The sequence below is a fragment of the Heteronotia binoei genome, chromosome 5, assembly GCF_032191835.1.
Source record: "Heteronotia binoei isolate CCM8104 ecotype False Entrance Well chromosome 5, APGP_CSIRO_Hbin_v1, whole genome shotgun sequence".
In the NCBI taxonomy this organism is placed as follows: domain Eukaryota; kingdom Metazoa; phylum Chordata; class Lepidosauria; order Squamata; family Gekkonidae; genus Heteronotia; species Heteronotia binoei.
The window spans coordinates 151,284,893-151,306,458 of record NC_083227.1 but is presented as its reverse complement, the minus strand read 5'-3'; the positions used below and the strand labels follow the sequence as shown (position 1 = coordinate 151,306,458).

The window sequence follows — 21,566 nt, the reverse complement described above, 5'->3', positions numbered from 1 at the left end:
CAAGCCTGCTCTTTTCTTTACAACAATCCCTGCACTGTCCCCCTTTCCCCTTGTTCCATCAATCCCTCTTCTCATCAGCTGCCCCTGCCAACATCACTATATCTCCCAGAATGCATTTGGGGGGGAAAAGGCAATTGTTTGGGTCTAAACTAACTAATTAGATGTTCCAAGGACTTTCATTAAGGCTCTGTCTCAGCACAGCAGCAGCCTCCCACTGCGTTTTCCTGCAGCATCTCGCTGGATTTGAGAAAGACATGGCATGCCTCAGACTGGCCTCGGTTGACAACTGTTCCCCAGAATGCATTCATTTGCCCTGCTACCATTCCAAATATCATTATTTGGCTAAATTAAGTGTGCTGCTATCATTAGGAAAGTTGCTTTCAATTTTATCTGAGCCCGCCAAGTACTTAAAATAATTGCATTTCTCCAGTTGAATTTATGGCTTGATATTTAATAGGCTGTAGGAGTAAAATTAGAGAGCTTCTCCGGAGACGCTGCCCATTGTGCAAGAGGGCCCAAGATGAAAAAGCTTGAGACGACAAGTAGGTCAGCCTAAGGTGGAAAGGTATATGGCTGCTTGTAGCAAAAAATCAACCTACAACCTACAAAACAAGGATGCCCGCCTCCAAGCGGGACCAATGTTTCCTCTAAACTGTGGAGTCTTGCAAGCAAAAAGTCTACTTTGTGAGCTACCGGCATTAAAGTTGTGAGCTACTGAATAACTTAGTTTGCCCTGGGGCCATTTTTCCTGAGCTAAGACAAAAATGGATGAGCTGGAAGTGAAAAAACCGTGAGCTAGCTCGCACTAACTCAGCGTAGAGGGAACACTGAGTGTGACTGGGGACCTCCTGGAATTTCAGCTCATTTCCAAACTACAGAGATCAGTTCCCCTGGAGGAAACGAATGCTTTGGAGGGTGATGCTGTACTTAGAGTTGCCAACCTCCAGGTGGGACCTTGAAGACTGAGTGCTAACGTTTTAAGGATGTTTTAAGGTTTTTGAAAAAAACCTTTTTTGTTTTTCGGTGTTCTTTATAAAGCTTGTATCTCTGCTACCTAATCATAAATCGGTACACAAATCTCCCGGCCCAATCCAACATGGCTCGGCCCAGCAAGGTCTTATGTATGTAGGGTTGCCAATCCCCAGGTGGGGGCAGGGGATCCCCCAGTTTGGAGACCCTCCCCCCACTTCCGGGTCGTCAGAAAGTGGGGGGGGGAGGGAAATGTCTTCTGGGAACTCTATTATTCCCTATGGAGATTTATTCCCATAGATCATGGAAAATCATGGAAAATTGATCCGTGGGTATCTGGGGCTCTGGAGGGGCTGTTTTTTGGGGTAGGGGAACCAAATTTTCAGCATAGCATCTAGTGCCTCTCCCCAAAATACCCTCCAAGTTTCAAAACGATTGGACCAAGGGGTCCAATTCTATGAGCCCCAAAAGAAGGTGCCCCTATCCTTCATTATTTCCTATGGAAGGAAGGAATTGAAAAGGTGTGCTGTCCCTTTAAATGTGTTGGCTAGAACTCCCTTTGGAGTTCAATTATGCTTTTCAGAGCCTTGATCTTGGCTCCACTCCAATGTCTCCTGGCTCCACCCCCAAAGTCTCCAGGCTCCACCCCCAAAGTCCCCAGATATTTCTTGAATTGGACTTGGCAACCCTACTTTTATGTCATATTCGGTCCTCATAAAAAATGAGTTTAACACCCCTGCCCTAATACTTTAGGCCCCAGTTTGAAAACAGCTGCTCTAGCAAATTCTACAAAAACAGATAGACACAGATAGCAGCACTCAGGCCTTTCACCAAGAAAAGTATAATAGCTCTTGGGAGCATAACACAGCCATATGATTCTTGTTTAATTACAGGGGAACTTAATAGAGTTTGCTGGTAAGCACTCTGTAACCACATGTTCTTGGAGATTAAAGTGTAATAATACTTAGTGGACGTAACTGGGATCCTGATTTAGAAGACAAAAATAGTCATTTGGCGCTCTTGTCCCTATAAGATACTTAATATACAACCTCTCCTGCCCCAGAACGCAAGTCCTAGTTTTATCCATCAAGAGATGGAATACTCAGGCACATCAGAAATGGAGCTACTTCACATTTGCCAGCCAGCCACACATCCCAGAGCTCTTGTGCTGTTCTTGAGTTCTTCTTCAGAATAAATTCCCATTGTTAATACAAGAAGGTATTTATTTTCCCCAGGGAAACCCACTCGACTATCAGAAGAAACTGTGGAATCAGCGTAAGCTACTCAACATCTACAGGAGGCTCCCCGGAAGAACAGGCACCTTCTTTATCCAGGGAAGCTTTCCAGAATTCTCCCGATTGAAACAGCTTCTCTGTGGCCAGCGATTCCCACCAACGCCTTCGCTGTCCTAGCAATGTGCATCATCGTAACTATTGCATTGTGACTTTCTACTGCCACGCAAGGTTATGGGGAAACATCAAGGAAGACTGTAAAGACTGTGGCAGTGACAATCTGCACGATAAAGTCATCCAAATGTCACAAATGGGGCAAAGATCATTTGAAACAGTGAGGCAGTCCTAACCACGCATCAGCCTTCATAGGTAATCCTTTCCTGCTTACGTGTAACATGAGCATTAGACTGAGACAGCCTAAGACGTAGGTGTGGGGGAAGTGAGGTAGACGCTCCTAGTCTGTAGTGTGACTTCTACCGTTCTCATTTGTCCCTTGTTTGTTTGGCTGACTGAAATACATACAGGCTGAAGTAGTATTATCAGTGGAAGCACGGTAGCAGGAGCAGAAGTGCAGCAGAAGGTTGAAGGGATTTATCCAAGGTCAGCCCTCCTTAGCTGCAGTGGCTCAGGCCAGTAGGGACCCAATACATATGGGGGGGGGGAGGGGAGGTTAGCTCAGTTTAATCTCCTTTGGGCGGATTTTCACTAGTGTTACATTCAGTTTGCCGTGGAAAGTAAATCACGTAATGATCCTTTGCTATGAATCTGTTGCTCATAACAGAGGTGCAATTAATGTTGCAGACTACAGCGCAAAGGCCTGCATTGGGCAAGCTGTGGAGGACGTTCAAGAAGTGACTCACTGGCCGCTTACATAGGTGTGGTTTCTTCTCAGGCCAACAGGTCTATGCCACCAAATGATCCTTTTAAATGTTCTTGAGTGAGATGGTAAAATAAGAAACAGAGTCTTTGAAAATATCAGAGCTGACTTGTGGTGCTCTCTACCTGTTGGTCTAGAAATCCTTCAGGAGCTTAGAGCGAGTGCCAACTGGTGAAATCTTGAGCAGTTAACAAGCTGTGGTTTTGCAGTCACCCCTTTTGCACTGGTATTTGAACTTTCTGAACTGAGGTGAGGAGCATAGGACAAGGGGACACTCACAGCACTGATTGGCCGGGTCCTTGTGGTGATCACAAAGCTACACTCTCTTGTCCAAAGCGACATCTCAAATAAAAGAGATAGATACTTAGCAGGCACTTGAATTTTCTTTTTTTTTTAAAGGCCGAACCCGCTCAAAACCTGAAGGGGGTGTGTGTGAAAACGTTGACTGTAGTCAAAGACAGGTTGGGGTGGCAACAGGAGAGAATGGGGGAGGCATACTTTACCCCCACAGCAAAAACCCCTGTGCCTGCTCCTGTGGGGTATTATTTCTTGATGATGTTATTTTAAACAGCAACAGCAGATAATAATCAGGAATCACTGAAGTTAAGAGTAGACCTTATTATCAGATGTAGGCTGTGACTCCTAGGTCTGTTCATAGGATGTAAGCATGCAGTGGGAGTACTTAAAGCAAACAAAAAGTTGAAGTTCAGAAAAGCCAAGAATAATGCCTTGTTTTGCAGATGTCCATGGTGAATGCATAAACACACACACACACACAGAGTGTACTATTTAAATTTTGAAAAAAGAAAAAGAATAGTACCTGACCTATAAGACACTGTAAAACATTTGCTCAAACTTAACCATGGGAGTGCTAATGTCTTTTTTAGGAGGCCCCTCTTACCATATTCCATCAGTGATCTGCATTAAGGGTGAGCTGAAGATTCTTCAGATATAGTTTTCAGTGGCAGAAGTAAACAAAACACTTTTAAGGTCTAAGATAGATCCAAGAGGGAAGCTGTGTTGGTCTGAAGCAGTTGAAAAAAAGCAGGAGTCACGTTGGACCTTTAAGACCAACCACGTTTTATTGAGAACGTCAGCTTTCGTGTGCTCTCTAAGCACACTTCATCTGATGAAGCTTTTAAGGTCTGTTCTTCCAGCAACTAGACTGCTACCATAGCAAGGGCGAGAAGAAGTGCCTTCGAGTTAGCAATGTGTTTTAGCGCTAGGGTTTAATGTAATGATAGCTTGTTAGGTGATGGGTATTCTGAACTATCAATCGTGACCCCATTAGTGTAGCAGCCACCACTCAGCACTTCTTTCCTTCCCCAATCTGATTTAGCCGGCCTGCACATCCCAACTGGCTTTCTTCAGATAGAGTTAAAAACACTACCTGCTCAACTGCGTTTTACACGGAGTGACCAATGTGCTACAAACATGGGAGAAAAGATAACGACACTACAGTCAGGATAGGAATATAGCAAGAGCTCTGCAAAGCTTCATAGAGGATTCACCATTTGGAAAAATGCAAGTCTTTGCCTCTTCGATAAGCAAAAATCATTGGTATTATACTGATTTGAATCCTGGTTTTTTCAGAGTGGATTGGAGCCATTTCTTCTAGACAATGTTCAAGGGTTTTGTCTGCATGCTGCTCCTAGTGTACATATTCACATTTATGTGAAACGGCAGCTTTTGCTGGCAACAGGCCTATCAAAAAAGCAGAATGTGGACTTAGATGCCTAAAGCGATGAGTGCATGCTTAGAAGAAGACGAAGACTGCAGATTTATAGCCCGCCCTTCTCTCTGAATCAGAGACTCAGAGCGGCTTACAATCTCCTATATCTCCTCCCCCCACAACAGACACCCTGTGAGGTGGGTGGGGCTCAGAGGGCCCTCACAGCAGCTGCCCTTTCAAGGACAACTTCCACGAGAACTATGGCAGACCTAAGGCCATTCCAGCAGCTGCAAGTGGAGGAGTGGGGAATCAAACCCGATTCTCCCAGATAAGAGTCCGCACACTTAACCACTACACCAAACTATCCAACTGGCTACTGGAGAGGATGTGGGCTCAGCAGAAATCCACTTTCCCTTTGCCATACACACACACGTCCTAATCATGGGGTTGCCAATGGCTGGCTGTTTGGATTTGTGGAGTTATTTCCTACAACTTTACTGGAAATGGCATGCATCAAGGGATTCAGCTTCAACAGAAATGCTCAGAGGCATTGATGTACCTACTTTACAGCCTTATGAATCCATTTGTAGCTAATTAGTGGTGCTAACTAAAGCAAGAGGTATATTAATAGTTTTACACATGTAAATACCAGTGCTACAGCATCCAGGGCAGCCTTCTCAAATGCCAAATTAAATTCAGCATCAATGGAAGAACAAAGAGCTTTTCTTCTCGCGCTGGAGTTCTCTCCAGCAAGCTCCTCCGTCTCCGCAAGTCATGACCTCGATTCGCAATAGAGGGAAGGTGACATTCTTTTGTAGCATTACTCCAATACACTTAACATTACCTGTTCACTGGAGGCCAATGTAAACAGCAACAGGTGTGCGCATAGTAAGAGTCCCCCAAATCAGGGACAATCTTGGTATGAAATATTCAACTTGTTGGTTTGAAATATTCATCAAGTGATATGAGGTTGTTGTGGTAGATAAGGCCAGAGACACGGACAACGTGACAGGTTGCCTCCCTAACTCATCTGCTGCCTAGGCTTGCTTCACACACAAAACTATCGCCATTATCTAAGGCCTACTAAGAATCTGTAGCACCATCTGTAAAAACCACATGGTGGTTGGACTTGTGAAAGAGCTAAAATGTTTTGGCAGATGATTCAACAAGAGATATCTAAGATCCTAGGATATGAATTTAAAAAAGAAGCAGAGACATTTCTGCTGGGATTACAAATGGAGAATTTTCCAAAAGAAGATAGAACTTTAATATGGTACTTGCTCTCAGCTGCTAGGACATTGTATGCGCAGTTGTGGAAGCAAGAAAAAATACCAGAAAAATGGGACTGGACTTTAAAAGTTATGTCATGGAGTGAAATGGATAAGCTAACAAGAAAATTAAGAGACTGCGATTTAGAACTCTTTAATCGGGAGTGGAAGAAATTCAGAAGATATGTAGAAAAAGAGTGGAAAATAAAAGGACACTGGACAATTTTTGAAGATTAAGACCTTTAAGACAAGAATATAACTTTTGAAGGGTTTTTTTCCTTTCTTTCTTAATCAATTTTTGTTTTTTCTTGATAGTTAAAGGTACCTTTAATATCTGTTTTCTAAAAAATAACACTGGCGGGGGTCAATTATTGGGGGGTGGGGTGGGAGGAAAGTAAGATGTGGGGTAGAATGATGCTTTCATCTTAAGGTTTTTTATAAGCTGTAGAAATAGTTCTACTACCATGTGTTACTAATAAAATTGTTTATACAAAACCACATGGTGGAGTCCAGTCCATCATACAAAGCACTGCAACATAGATAACTTGCCACGCCGAGTTGCCCCTGTGCAGATTTAATTTCAACAAACAGTTGAAATTATATCTGCATAGTGGCTGTTTCATGGGCAGGGATCTTTGACGATAGTCACACATAATGGGATGTGTTAGGATCGAGCAGCTGCTCTCCTTGTTCAGGACGGAATCCTGATATTATCGTAGCGCATGGCTTAGAAATAAGAGGCTTAAAGGAATCTGTGAGGCAGATACTCAGCTGCTATAAACTGGCATTTCCATGAAAATCAATGAGGGGTGGTGGTGGTGATTTACACCCACTGAGAGTCCTGCCCAACGTCTTTTGCCTGGTTGCCTGAGAATGCTAGAATTATTATTTATGAATCATCCAGTCAATGACAATTTCAGTTTGTAAAAGTACTTTGTACTTATTGCAATTATCACCACGACAAACCTGTAAGGACAGACATAAATACATCAGTTTTATAGACTGGGGAATTGTATTGTAACTTCATCAAGGCGACTTACAGCTGAACAGGGATTTTAAGTCAGGTCTCCCAAGAGCAAATCCTGCATAATCTCATCTGAACCCCACTTGTCTCTTCATGCCACACAGTAATATGAATGAGTTCTGTTCTGACATACCCAAGGCATGGCTTCAATGTCTATACTTGCGCTGCGAGTGCTTCACATTACTGTGAGGTGACTTCCATCCTATCTAGCATGCATCGGATGATATTTGGGGATAGCAAGGGGTATCTGAGAGAGCTCGGATTCAATGTCCATTTTCTATCTAGGACAAGAACGGTTGTTCGTGGGAGGTCACAGACCCAACAGAGCACTTATGTACCATCCATACCGGACCCAGCACAAGGTCTATTTTTTTTTTTAAGCTTATCTCAGCAGTGAAATCTTCTATGCTGAGTGGCATGGAGGAACTGCCAACAAAACCTTTTCCAATTATCTTGGCTGAGGAATTTGTAAGCTGGGGAATTAAAGTAGAACAGGACGCAAGCCGCTGAGAGCATTAGCCTAATATTCTGCTTCAAGACATAGGGGACTGTACATAACGAGCACTGAACAAATGCTTGCAAAGCAGGCACTAAGAGGCGGCTTGCATCTTAAGATCCCTGTTAACTCCCCAATATCAGACGGGCATAACCCACCACCAGATGTCACAAAGTAATCTTCGGGAGAGTCATGGGTCTTCCAACCATAAAAGACAATTAAAAAAAATGGAAACTTGATCCCAAATGTGGCAATCTGTGCATGCATATAGTTCTGTCACATCCTCCCAACATGCTCTAGGGTGACTAAGATCTGGTCTGTTGCTGTAAAGGCGCAAGTCCCTTTCATTCTCAATCACAGGGGTCAGATTGAGTTTCCATTCTAACTGTGTCCTCAAAGGCATCTTTTTAATCTCTCCCATATCGACGAACGGTTGCCATCCGGCTCAGTAGAAAAAGTAAAGCATCCAGCTTTGAGATTCTCTTGCAGTAAGAGCAATATGCGTCCCTGGCTGTAAACGGACCAGGATCCTGTAGCGGGTTTCCTCCCTTCAGGGGCCCTTGCAATACAAGTCCTCCCCCTGCACACATCCAGCCCATTGCGATGCACTGAGCTAGCAACATAGTAATAAATAATTGCAGACTAATGCAAATAGGTAGATCGCAACAACAAAGAAACGGCATTCGCTTTTTTTGTGTGTGTGTCTTGGCCAGCTCAAGGATTTGGAATGATTGGTTTTGGATTTATCAGGATTGCTGTTCAGATTTTTATGCACGTCGATAAGAGATGATGCATTTTTACATTTTCAAAGAGCACAAAATGTTTCGCAAAGGGAGGAGAGTGTTATTCGGTTTCTCAGTGCCAGGGTATAAAGGGAAAGACAAAGGCATACAGATGTGGCACAACAGACCAGCTCAGCCAATCTCAGGTCTAGCTCAGCAAGGCACTGACAAAATAAAGAACAGAGCCCATGCTTCTACCTACCCCTTCTATAAACTGCCAGGCTGCTCTTTCCCTGTCTCTGTCTCCTGACTGTCTTATTCTTACAGATAGCAAGTGTGCCAGGTGCTCTTGTGGGGTTGGCTGATTACACGTCACGCAAACACAATCAATACGTGTGCATGGGGAAACAGTGCTTAGTGGCACAATAATGGATTTATGAAACACTGGTCCTGCAAACAGTAATTATCAGCACTCAAACCAGCTATTAAGCTCTGGAGAAGGAAACAGCTATCAAGAACTTGTCATTAATTTGTGACTTGCTCCCTTGAGAAGAAAAACCCCTTCCTGTCCTCCCTTGCTTTTTGTGTTCCCTGCCGATGTCGGAAAGCAGGAAATGCAACTCAGCTCCTGCTTCACCAGTTCTCAGATGCATCGCCTAGGTGGATAGTGCAGGTAAGCGGGCACCTTTTGTTACTCTGCGTCTCTTGAATGAGGAATCACTTGACAGCTATCGTCTGCGCCAGCACAACATCCTCATGCCTGAAACATTACTCCTACAGCCACGTTCCAGGTGTGCCTCACATGGAAGGCCTCTGGAAAGTTTACTTGTCCATGACCCAGCCTGAGAAATCTAGAATCACCTGTTCTCTGGGCTATGGTGTGCTGCCAAGGAATCATTTTTTCCCTCTTGCAATCAGTCTTGGAGCTGCACCAGCACCACCTGCTTGCCTTGAGAAACCCAGGATCAACAAGATATGCTCAGTGAGCTGGCAAAAAGCCACGGATTGTGGTTAGGGGAGGGTCAGTGGCTCAGTGGTAGAGCATCTGCTTGGTAAGCAGAAGGTCCCAGGTTCAATCCCCGGCATCTCCAACTAAAAAGGGTCCAGGCAAATAGGTGTGAAAAACCTCAGCTTGAGACCCTGGAGAGCCGCTGCCAGTCTGAGTAGACAATACTGACTTTGATGGACCGAGGGTCTGATTCAGTATAAGGCAGCTTCATATGTCCATATGTCCAAAAAGAGGGATGGACTCCAGCAGAGAAAGGGGCATCCAAATTCATTGGCTGCTGCCCAATGGTTAGGAATCCCCTCCACAGATAAGACATTTGCAATTCAGAGTCAAACCCCAAGAACAACAAGGATCAGGCAAGACATCTTTACATGCTATAAACCTAGGAAGCTGTATTAGACAGCCAAACCACTGATCCATCAAAATGGCATTCTCCGCCCTGATCAGCAGTGGTTCTCCTGGGCCACAGGAAGAGAGAGGTCTTTCCTAGGCCTTCTACTCAAGATCCTTGCCACTGGGCTATGGTTTCTCCATAACTGTCATGACATGTGGGTTGCAGAGGTGTCTCGAACTGGCTTCACTTGACTGGAAAGGCTGAAAAGCAGTGCCAAGGAAGTCGATGGAGAAACAACAGTTGCCCTTTCGCTGATAACAGAAAGGCAAAACAACAAAAAAAAGGCAAGACCCTCGAGTCTCTAAAAATGCAATCATTGCCACAAAATGGGCACGTGCCAACATCCAAATCTAGTCCTATGCAGTATATTTCTTAGCCTGTTTCTGCTTGCTCAGCTGTGGCTGCTTCTGTACATGCCTTTCCCCGCATGCCGTTCATGACAGATCTTTACACTGTTGCCTAAGGCCAGGGCACGGGTCTCCAAAAGTATCGCTGCATCTGTAACTTCCCAATCGGAACCCGCCTCCGTTCCTCCGGCTTGGATTCTGCTGTGGGACTCGGGCAGTCCCATCATGCCTTTTGCCTACTTGGCGAGCGGCAAGAGCGGAGCACACCGCACAGCAGAGCCGTGTGGGGGGCGTGTGACCGCACAGCCCAGCTTTCAAACCACGCTGCACAGCAGACAATACCTCCGAAACACAGACATGGGAAGGGAGACGGTGCCGACAAGCTCATCATATATCATTTGCATTTTGCAAAGGGGGACGGGAAGAAAGGAAAGCAAACCACAAGCCAGGAATTGTCCACCCGGCGGTGACATTCACCCCCCCTTCCCCAGTGCAAAGCGAGCTGCTGTTTCCCATCCAGCCAGGCCAAAGAAGAGCCCTACTTACTGCTGGTGCTCATGTTGATCCGGCGGCGTCCTTCTCATTCAACAAAGGCGGGGGGAAACTGTCCTTTCAATGCTCCCCCTTTCCCCCTCGCCCCCTCTTTTGTCCTTTGGAGAGGGGCTCTTTCAATGGAGACCTAGCGTTCCCTTTCCGCAAGAATTGCGCAGAGTTCCAGCTTGATTCCGGGCTAATTCATCTGCAGGTGTCTTCTCGGGCCCATGCTATTTTCCTCTCTGGCCTTGGCGCTTAATCTTGGGCAGAAAGATAATAAGGTCAGGGGTGGGGTTAAAAGAAGAAGAAGAAGAGGAGGAGAAGGCGGGATCCAGATCCTCCCGGGAATAAGGCAGAGCAAGGTGCCCTCCTCGCGCAGACTTCCAGCCCTCTTTCCCCCACGGGCAGATCCACAGCGCGCAGCCTGCTTCCGATCCTGAGCTAAGAGCCGAGCTCAGCCCTTAGCTGTCATGCAGCGCAGACCAGTTTCAGTCAAGGCTCTTCTCACCGTTTCTGCGCTCAGCTTGCTTAGCCAACGAAGGAGCCAGTTCTCTTCTCTCTCTCTCTCTCTCTCCCCCTCCCCTGCTCCTTTTGCAGTTTTAGTAGAGCTGCCGCTGCTAGAACGCATTCGAGACGAGCCCCGCCTAGCGCTCACCTCGTTGCAGCCAAGTTTGTCAATAGAAGCCTCTTTCAGGTGCAGCGGGAGGAGTTTCCGCGAAGGCAGAAGAGAGGGCTGCAATTTGGGATGAAAAAGAAAGCGACAGAGAGCGAGAGGGAAAGGGAGGGGGGGGGGAGACGACACCATTGGGCAGGGTTGGTTCGCTCGCTGGTGGAAAACGGGATGTCGCTTGCTGCCACCTGCTGGTGGAAATGTGACGGTGCTCGTTGCAGGCAAGGAATCAAGTTTGCAAGCGGGGCGGGGAGGGGGGGCGTGTCTCTAATCCTTTGTCAATGCCAAGGTGAGAAATTCTTCGCTCGGATGCCGTTACGATTCAGTGGATAGGGATTTGGTCTGGCTTGCAATGGGATTTCGTTTGCGTGAACTCTGTATCTCAGTTGCCAATCGTTAACAGAGGAACAAGGGCGCTTTGGCCCACCATTTCCAGTTAAAGGTAAAGATGGTCCCCCTGTGCATGCACCAGTCGTTTCCGACTCTGGGGTGACGTTGCTTTCATAGGGTTGCCAAGTCCAATTCAAGAAATATCTGGGGACTTTGGGGGCGGAGCCAGGAGACTTTGGGGGTGGAGCCAGGAGACATTGGGGGTGGAGCCAGGAGCAAGGGTGTGACAAGCATAAATGAACTCCAAAGGGAGTTCTGGCCATCACATTTCAAGGGACCGCACTTCTTTCAAATGCCTTCCTTCCATAGGAAATGAAGGATAGGGGCACCTTCTTTGGGGGCTCATAGAATCGGACCCCCTAGTCCAATCTTTTTGAAACTTAGAGAGTATTTTGGGGAGAACCACTGGATACTATATTGAAAATTTGGTGCCTCTACCTCAAAAAACAGGGCCCCCAGAACCCCAGATACCCGTGGATAAATTCTCCATTATTTTCTATGGGAATAAGTCTCCATAGGGAATAATAGAGTACCCAGCAGACATTTCCCTCCCCTCCCCCCGCTTTCTGATGACCCTGAAGCAGGGGGAGGGCCTCCAAACCCGGGGATCCCCTGCCCCCACCTGGGGATTGGCAACCCTATGCTTTCACAATGTTTTCACGGCAGACTTTTTATGGGGTGGTTTGCCATTGCCTTCCCAGTCATCTACGCTTTCCCCCCAGCAAGCTGGGGACTCATTTGACCGACCTCGGAAGGATGGAAGACTTGAGTCAACCTGGAGCCGGTTCCAGTTAGGAAGATCTAAAAAGATTTCAGGAAAAGGGGCCAATGTCCACAGCTGCTTGTTTCTTGGATACTGTAAAGATTAAATGGCGAAGGAGGTGGGAAGAGCAGACTGTTTTCAGAGTGGTTGCTTTTGGAAAGTACCTCATAATACACTGTGATACTCCTGATGAATAAGAATAATATACCGTGGAAAGGGGTGTGGTAGCGTTGCCAACATCCATGTGGTAGCTGGAGATCTTATCTATTACAACTGATTTCAAAGTAACAGAGATCTGTTCACCTAGAGAAAATGGCTGCTTTGGAAGGTGGACTTCAGGGCAATATATCCCGCTGAAGTCCCTCCTCTCGCCTCAGGCTCCACCCTTCAAATCTCCAGGTGTTTCTCAACCCAGGTATTTCTCCCCATCCACCTTAGTGGGTGGGGAGACCAGAACCCCCATTTCTAGGGGCAATTTAGCACTTCAGTGTTTAAAATGAACTGTTTTAACTTTCCTGTCTGCCCCTGTCCCCATCCATCCATAACACCTGGACAGGTCATTGTACAGAACAATAAAAATTGTATATAACCATTATACTCAGCTGCTGTAGTTTAGAATGTTCTCCTTCCATCAGGAGCCTGGGGCTGGCTGCTCATGAACTAGGGATGGGCACAAACCAACTTGATCTAGAGAAGGGCTCAATCCTACTAGGGATAGACTCATGAAAAGCAGTTGGGAGCAGAAAGCAGGGGTTTAAATGACTTTGAGCCATTTAAACTAAACAGCTGAGCCTCAAGGAGTCCTGCTTTAGACTCCTGCTTTCTGCTCCCTGCTCCTTTTTGTGGAGAGCAGAAAGCAGGGGGTTTAATGGTTCATTAACAGATACAAACCGGTTTGGCTTGTGAACTGGCGTATCAGTTAATGGTTTGGTTTGTGGTTCAGCCACAAACTGTGAACAAAACAGCAAAAATGTGGTTTGTGCCCATCCCTGAACCCTACTACCATGGAAGCTTGCTGGGTAATCTTGGGCCAGTTATACTCAGCCTAATGCAACTCACGAAGTTGTTGTGAGAATAAAATGGAAGAAAGCAGAACTATGTAAGCTGCTTTGGATCCCCAATGGGGAGAAAGGCAGGATATAAATATAAATGAACAGAGTAAAAAAGTGGGTTGGTTTTTTTCAAGAGTGCTTCACACAGTGCCATTTTTTTAAACCTCTTGTAGTATGATAAGGGTTGGCTGGTTGATATTTTTAAAGACTTCTTGTGAGATGACTCCAACATGGCTTTCAGGAGCTCAGTCCTGCAAGGAAATACTGATGGCTTATCCTTTAATAAGATATGATAGATTCTCCTTTTCATCTTAAAAATAACTGCCTTTATCCTATTTCATTATAACGACTGAGGTAACCACTCAAGAAATGCAGACGCATAGAAGGCGTGTTTCTTTCTGGAAATCAGTGGGAAGCCCTGTTGGCATATTTCAAAATGGCAGCATTTCTAAATGTCCTGATGCCCTTTCATGGCGTTATCATCTGTACTTTGTTTTCTGTATGACATGAGGCCCGATCCTCTGGCACACTGTGGCAAAAACCATGCATTTAGGACTGCACATGATATCCACTATGCCAATGTAATATCACAGCCTGTTAGTTCTTAAGCCTGTCCTTTGATTGTGCTTGTACTGAAGGGTAAGCTGGTAACACCATGCAGGGAGCAGCCGTTACACGCACCATTATGTAAAACTATGAGCGTGCATGAGCAGCAGGAAGGCACTGTAAAGACGAGACTGGGAACTGACTGTTTTTCATGGCACCCATCGTCCACATCAGAACAAACCCTTGTCAACATGTGGCTGTCTGATGTTCAAATATTACTGGATTTGATAGCTCAGTAGACTGAACTTGCCATACACAGATTATTTCTGTGGAACACATCAGGCTGCATGGTACGCGAATAGTGCTTTTGTTTAGTGCTAGGGTGCCGCTTCATCATTGTAGGTTGTTATGTGCCCAAATACTCCGTAGAATGATGTTGGCTATCATCTCTGAACAGTGACATGGGCCGTGCCAGTCACGCCTGAAGGACCTTTGAGGCTCTTTGTCGAATTTCAAAGGAATGCCCACGGAATTTGGAGCTAATGAAAGAAGCGTCTTTGTGCTGCATAACAAGTGCTACTTTTTGCACGTTATCTTGCTCCTTACCTTTTGCCTCAGAGTTATGTTAATAGCAGCTAGGGCCTCTTCTATCCTTAATAATAATAATAATTTTTATTTGTATCCCGCCCTCCCCACTGAAGCAGGCTCAGGGCGGCTCACAGACATGGAAGTACCATGATTACATTTAATACATTATACGGTAAAATACATTGAAATGCATTAAATAAATAATTAATAATTAGTTAAAACCATTACAGTTAGGTGCTACAATGCGAACATATTAGATGTATATCAGATGGCTAGGTGTCATTTCAGGATTCAATCTTGTAGGCCATTTGAAAAAGGCTAGTTTTGCAGGCCCTGCGGAACTGATTATAGTCCCGCAGGGCTCGAACCTTCGCTGGTAGTTGGTTTCCACCAATGAGGAGCCGTTACTGAGAAGGCCTGCTCCCGAGTTGTTTTCAATTTGGCCTCTTTGATTTGAAATGAGCAGGTGATTATGGTGGCATGATATGACATGTGTGAATTAGGCGCATGCCTTTAGTTATGCATGGAATGAGATGGTAATATATATATAGGCTATGTTCACCTATCACCGCACAGGACAGAACACTGGCAACAAACCTTGGTGTTAATATGGTGGGGATAATACTTTTGTTTTGTTCCAAGGTCTCCCTATATTCCAGGTTGCCATTACAGAAAAAGTAGAGCTGAATTTTACTCCACACTTTTCTCTAAGGAGTCTCAAAGCAGTTTACCATTGCCTTCCCTTAAAGGGCTGGAACACTTTCCCTATGAAGAAAGGTTGAAACGCTTGGAACTCTTTAGCTTGGAGAAACGTCGACTGCGGGGTGACATGATAGAGGTTTACAAGATAATGCATGGGATGGAGAAAGTAGAGAAAGAGGTACTTTTCTTCCTTTCTCATAATACAAGAACTCGTGGGCATTCGATGAAATTGCTGAGCAGTCGGGTTAAAACGGATAAAAGGAAGTACTTCTTCACCCAAAGGGTGAGTAACATGTGGAATTCACTGCCACAGGAGGTGGTGGCGGCCACAAGCATGGCCACCTTCAAGAGGGGTTTAGATAAAAATATGGAGCAGAGGTCCATCAGTGGCTATTAGCCACAGTGTGTGTATGTGTGTGTGTATATATATATATATATATAAATAAAATTTTTGGCCACTATGTGACACAGAGTGTTGGACTGGATGGGCCATTGGCCTGATCCAACATGGCTTCTCTTATGTTCTTATGTTCTCCCTACAACAGGCACCTTGTGAGGTAGGTGGGGCAGAGAGAATGCTGGAAGAACTGTGACTGGCCCAAAGTCACCAGAAGGCTTCATGTGGAGGAGTGAGGATTCAAACCTGGTTCTCCAAATTAGAGTCCGCCACTTTTAACCACTACACCATGCTGGCTCAGAACATGATCTCCACAGTTTAAACTGTGACAGCTGTTGGATGAGAGCTGGAAGGATTCGGAGGAAGCAGCTTAGTTCCTGTCCTAGGTGCAGAATTCAAAGCATAGCATGCATAACTTCAGTGGGCAAAATCATTCACAGAGAGCGCCTCACAGGAACTAGAGTTGAGTTGGAAACATCTTGTTAAATTTGCTTCACATGATGTGTTTGCATTCTTTCAGATTTAAATCTAAAACAATTCAGATGGAAGATGTTGATTAATACTACAAGTGGCATTTTAAATGTCACTAGATACTCATCTTATGAAAGACAGGATGATCTGGAAATCTCAGACTTGTTGGCCTAATTTTTGTCCCAAGTAAATTAGTAGAAAGCATTACTAAAGCTAGAACAATAAGTGTATACAGAAGAGCCAGCCATGCAGAGGGACAATTAATTTGGCTGCAAAGAAGTCCAACATCACTAACTTTTTAATCTTTGTTGGTTTCTTCCATACGTTGAGTAGGGATGGGCACGACCCACATTTTTGTGGTTTCGTTCATAGTTTGTGGCTGAATAATTACCTGAACCATGAACCAATAGAATGATTCGCAAACTGAACTGGTTCGTAGTGGTTCATGAGCCATTTAAAATTTAAACCCTTGCTTTCTGCTCCCCGTAAAAAGCCATGGGAAGTAGAAAGCAGGGGGTGAAAAGGCTGGGAGGCATTTCACCCCCTGCTTGCTGTTTGCCAAGGTTTTTCATGGGGAGCAGAAAGCAAGGGATGAAATTTCACCTCCAGTTTTCTGCTTACTGCAGCTTTTCGTGGTTCAGAGTCGTTCAAACCCATTTTCTGCTCTTCACAAACTACCATGAACTGCATCAAAATTTGTGGAAGTTCATGGCAGCTCTTCAATTTGTGAACATCACTTTGTGAATAATGAACTGGCCAAAATTCATGATGTACTTTAGTTCATGAGCCGGTTCATGCTCATCCCTAACAGTGAGGATTCTGCATTTGGTCTCCATTGCAAATGGGAATGCACATGCATTCATACTAACAATGGAGTAGCCACATAAGCGTTTTCTGTACACTTTCCTCTTTCAGTTGCCTTACCTCTGCTCTGCATTCATTTCTTGCGATTCCAGTGGAAGGCTGTGAGCCTTTTGAACAATCAGTAAAGGATGTAATGCTATAGCAATTAGTGTTTTTTTTAAAGCCCACAACAAGCTCCTTAGTGGTACAATGGAAGGAAATGGTGGCCGGGAAAGGCTGAAGGAAGATGGCATCCTTGTAGGTGGGACCTAAAAATGAGCACCTTCCCTTCCAGTTGAGTGCTAATGTGCTTGGATTGCATTCTTGAAAGACCTCATAGCCTCTCATTTTTTCCAGTTTACTTCTTGCTTTCCCACCCATCAGCCAAACTAACTTAATCTTCCCATCCATCTTCAGCTTTCCCTCTCCCTTGCAGCTAGGGCTGCCAGGTTTGACTCAGGAAATATCTGGGGACTTTGGGGTGGAGGCAGGAGCAAGGTTGTGACAAGCACGGTTGAACTCCAAAGGGAGTTCTGGCCATCATATTTAAAAGGACTGTTCCTTTTAAATGCCTTCCCTTCACTGGAAATAATGGAGGATGGAGGCACATTCTTTTGGGGCTCATAGAATTGGACCCCCTGATCCAATCATTTTTAAATGGGGGGGGGGGGGTGGGGTTTTAGGGAGAAGAAGATGAAGATATTGGATTTATATCCCGTCCTCCACTCCGAAGAGTCTCAGAGCGGCTCACAATCTCCTTTACCTTCCTCCTCCACACCAGACACCCTGTGAGGTGGGTGGGACTGGAGAGGGCTCTCAGAGCTATGGCTGACCCAAGGCCATTTCAGCAGCTGCAAGTGGAGGAGTGGAAAATCAAACCCGGTTCTCTAAGATAAGAGTCCGTACACTTAACCACTACACCAAACTGGCACCAGATGCTCTGCTGAAAAATTGATGCTTCTACCTCAACAGCAGCCTCCCCCCCCCCCCCACAGAGCCCCAGACACTCACAGATTGAGTTTCCATTATACCCTATGGGGACCAGTTTCCATAGGGTGTAATGGAGTGCCCAGCGGACATCCAAATCCCTCCCCCTGCTTTCTGATAACCCGGAGAGGGGCCCGAAACCAGGGGCTCCCCTGCCCCCAACTCAGGATTGAGTAACACAACAGAGAATCACGGTAGTGAGTAGCGGGGGGGGGGGGGGCGGGGAGCACACAGCTTCCATGATTACCAGCCTCGCAAAAATAAGCAAACAAGTAAAAATTGAAAGAATACTTTTATAATATTGAATACAACTATAAATATTGATCCTAATCAGTCTCTCATATAGAACAAACGGAACGTCTTGGAAGACCAACAGAAAAACAAGTCCTAATGACTCTTAACGCAATTCAATATTATAAAAGTATTCTTTAGATTTTTGCTTGTTTGCTTATTTTTGTGAGGCTAGTAATCACGGAAGCTGTGTGCTCCCCGCCCGCTCCCACAACTGAGGATTGGCAACCCTACTTGCAGCCTCTACTTGGAAATCTATGGCAGAGTTGTGCAGTGCTGGTTGCCAGACTGGGCCTAGTTGCACAATGGGGACCCGGCAAGGACATATGGGGGTGACTTCATTTTGTATTCCCCTGCTCATACTATGTCATCTTTTTCTCCTACTGGCAGCCCCCATATCTCCTCCCCTTCCCCTGCCTCCGTTCCTGAGGACTGGAAGGTAGCAAATGTCACCCCCATCTTTAAAAAGGGTTCGAGAGGAGATCCAGGAAACTACAGGCCAGTCAGTCTGACTTCAATACCGGGAAAGTTGGTAGAAACCACTATCAAGGACAGAATGAGTAGGCACATTGATGAACACAAGTTATTGAGGAAGACTCAGCATGGGTTCTGTAAGGGAAGATCTTCCCTCACTAACCTGTTACAGTTCTTTGAGGGGGTGAACAAACATGTGGACAAAGGAGACCCAATAGATGTTGTTTACCTTGACTTCCAGAAAGCTTTTGATAAAGTTCCTCATCAAAGGCTCCTTAGTAAGCTCGAGAGTCATGGAGTAAAAGGACAGGTCCTCTTGTGGATCAAAAACTGGCTAATTAATAGGAAGCAGAGAGTAAGTATAAACGGGCAGTCTTCGCAGTGGAGGACGGTAGTGGAGTGCCACAGGGCTCAGTACTGGGTCCCATGCTCTTTAACTTGTTGATAAATGATTTGGAGTTGAGAGTAGGCAGTGAAGTGGCCAAGTTTGCAGATGACACTAAATTGTTCAGGGTGGTGAGAACCAGAGAGGATTGTGAGGAACTCCAAAGGGATCTGTTGAGGCTGGGTGAGTGGGCGTCAACGTGGCAGATGAGGTTCAATGTGGTCAAGTGCAAAGTAATGTACATTGGGGCTAAGAATCCCAGCTACAAATACAAGTTGATGGGGTGTGAACTGGCAGAGACTGACCAAGAGAGAGATCTTGGGGTCGTGGTAGATAACTCAATGAAAATGTCAAGACAGTGTGCGATTGCAATAAAAAAGGCCAACGCTATGCTGGGAATTATTAGGAAGGGAATTGAAAACAAATCAGCCAGTATCATAATGCCCCTGTATAAATCGATGGTGCGGTCTCATTTGGAAAACTGTGTGCAATTCTGATCACCGCACCGCAAAAAGGATGTTATAGCATTGGAAAAAGTGCAGAATAGGGCAACTAGAATGATTAAAGGTTTGGAACACTTTCCCTATGAAGAAAGGTTAAAACGCTTGGGGTTCTTTAGCTTGGAGAAACGTCGACTGTGGGGTGACATGATAGAGGTTTACAACATTATGCGTGGGATGGAGAAGGTAGAGAAAGAAATATTTTTCTCCCTTTCTCACAATACAAGAACTTGTGGGCATTCAATGAAATTGCTGAGCAGTCGGGTTAGAACGGATAAAAGGAGGTACTTCTTCACCCAAAGGGTGATTAACATGTGGAATTCACTGCCACAGGAGGTGGTGGCGGCTACAAGCATAGCCAGCTTCAAGAGGGGGTTAGATAAAAATATGGAGCAGAGGGCCATCAGTGGCTATTAGCCACAGTGTGTGTGTGTGTGTGTGTGTATAAATTTTTTGACCACTGTGTGACACAGAGTGTTGGACTGGATGGGACACTGGCCTGATCCAACATGGCTTCTCTTATGTTCTTATATATGTTCTTCACTTCTTCGCATTCACCAATCAACCTTTCTTTTTAACTACCTCCATCTCCAGCTTATTTACTGCATGTATATCCCACCTTTCTCCACAATGGGGACCCAAAGCAGCTTACATCATTCTCCTCTCTTCCATTGTATTCTCACCACTTCCCTGTGAGCAAATTTAGGCTCAAAATCACTTAATGAGCTTCCAGGGCAGATTGAGGATTCAAGCATGGCTCTCCCAGATATTAATCTGAAATTGTAACTATTAAACCACACTGGTGTTGAACTGTAGTGAGAAATCAGGCCCGGTGGAGTGATGCAAGTTGCATGATAGCAGGTTGCCAAAAGAAACCTGGACCTATTTCACACTTCACTTGTTCCGGTTGGAGAGCCCTTTTGCTACCGGGGCTTCTCTCCGTTTTCACACAAGTTGCCTCGGAGCTGCAAGTTGGCATGCCGCTATTCCCCAGCAAGAGAGATCCTCTGACAAGTGCCTTTCGCTTGCTGCGGAATAGCGGCGCACCAACTCGCAGCTCGGGGGCAACTTGTGCAAAAATAGAGAGAAGCCCTGGTAGCAAAAGGGCTCTCCACCCGGAACAAGCGTAGTGCAAAATCGGTCCTGGTGTTGGTACTTGTATCAATAGCAGTCCAGAAGGGGCATTCTCCAGTTATTTAGAGGTGGTTTTGGTATGTCTTGTGCTGCTACTATTGCAAACTGATCTAGGAGATAGATTTCAGAACGAAATTGCAGTTTAGGAACACTCAACAATGGCTGCTTTGTTTCATTGAAAGGTATGCGAAAGAGTCCTCTGATATTACATTCCTTAATTAGAGCCTCAAAATGTGCAAAGGGAAGCAGTCAGGAAAAGGCCACAGGTGCCTCTCACCAAATGATCCCTCCCTCCCTCCCTTCCTTGTGTTTTTGTCCTCTGCCAAGTGCTTTCTAGTTGCTTAATTCTGCCACAAGTTAGTTGTGACTTGACAGCACATACATGCATACCCAAGTCCTTGCCAGTAACTGAATTCTGTCCTTTTTACAGCCAGGATCATTACAGCTCATCCCTGGGCTGAAAGCAGAAGAAGAAGAAGAAGAAGATATTGGATTTATATCCCGCCCTCCACTCCGAAGAGTCTCAGAGCGGCTCACAATCTCCTTTACCTTCCTCCCCCACAACAGACACCCTGTGAGGTGGGTGGGGCTAAGAGAGCTCTTACAGCAGCTGCCCTTTCAAGGACAACCTCTGCCAGGGCTATGGCTGACCCAAGGCCATTCCAGCAGGTGCAAGTGGAGGAGTGGGGAATCAAACCCGGTTCTCCCAGATAAGAGTCCACACACTTAACCACTACACCAAACTGGCTCTCAGGAACAGGAACAAAACAGATGCTTCCCAGGCTTCCGATATTAAAACGATGAAGAAATTGTCATTTATCTGTACGAA

At 45.5% G+C, this 21,566-nt stretch overlaps 1 protein-coding gene across 1 annotated transcript in view; it reads right to left on the bottom strand.

The window, feature by feature from the left end:
- ABLIM3 (actin binding LIM protein family member 3) overlaps positions 1 to 10,613 on the bottom strand; it is a 251,402-nt gene extending 240,789 nt beyond the window's left edge. Inside the window, 1 exon segment of the mRNA XM_060238855.1 lies at positions 10,557 to 10,613. Coding sequence (XP_060094838.1) covers positions 10,557 to 10,569 — 13 coding nt within the window. The 5' untranslated portion in view covers positions 10,570 to 10,613.
- Positions 10,614 to 21,566: the final 10,953 nt, after the last annotated feature.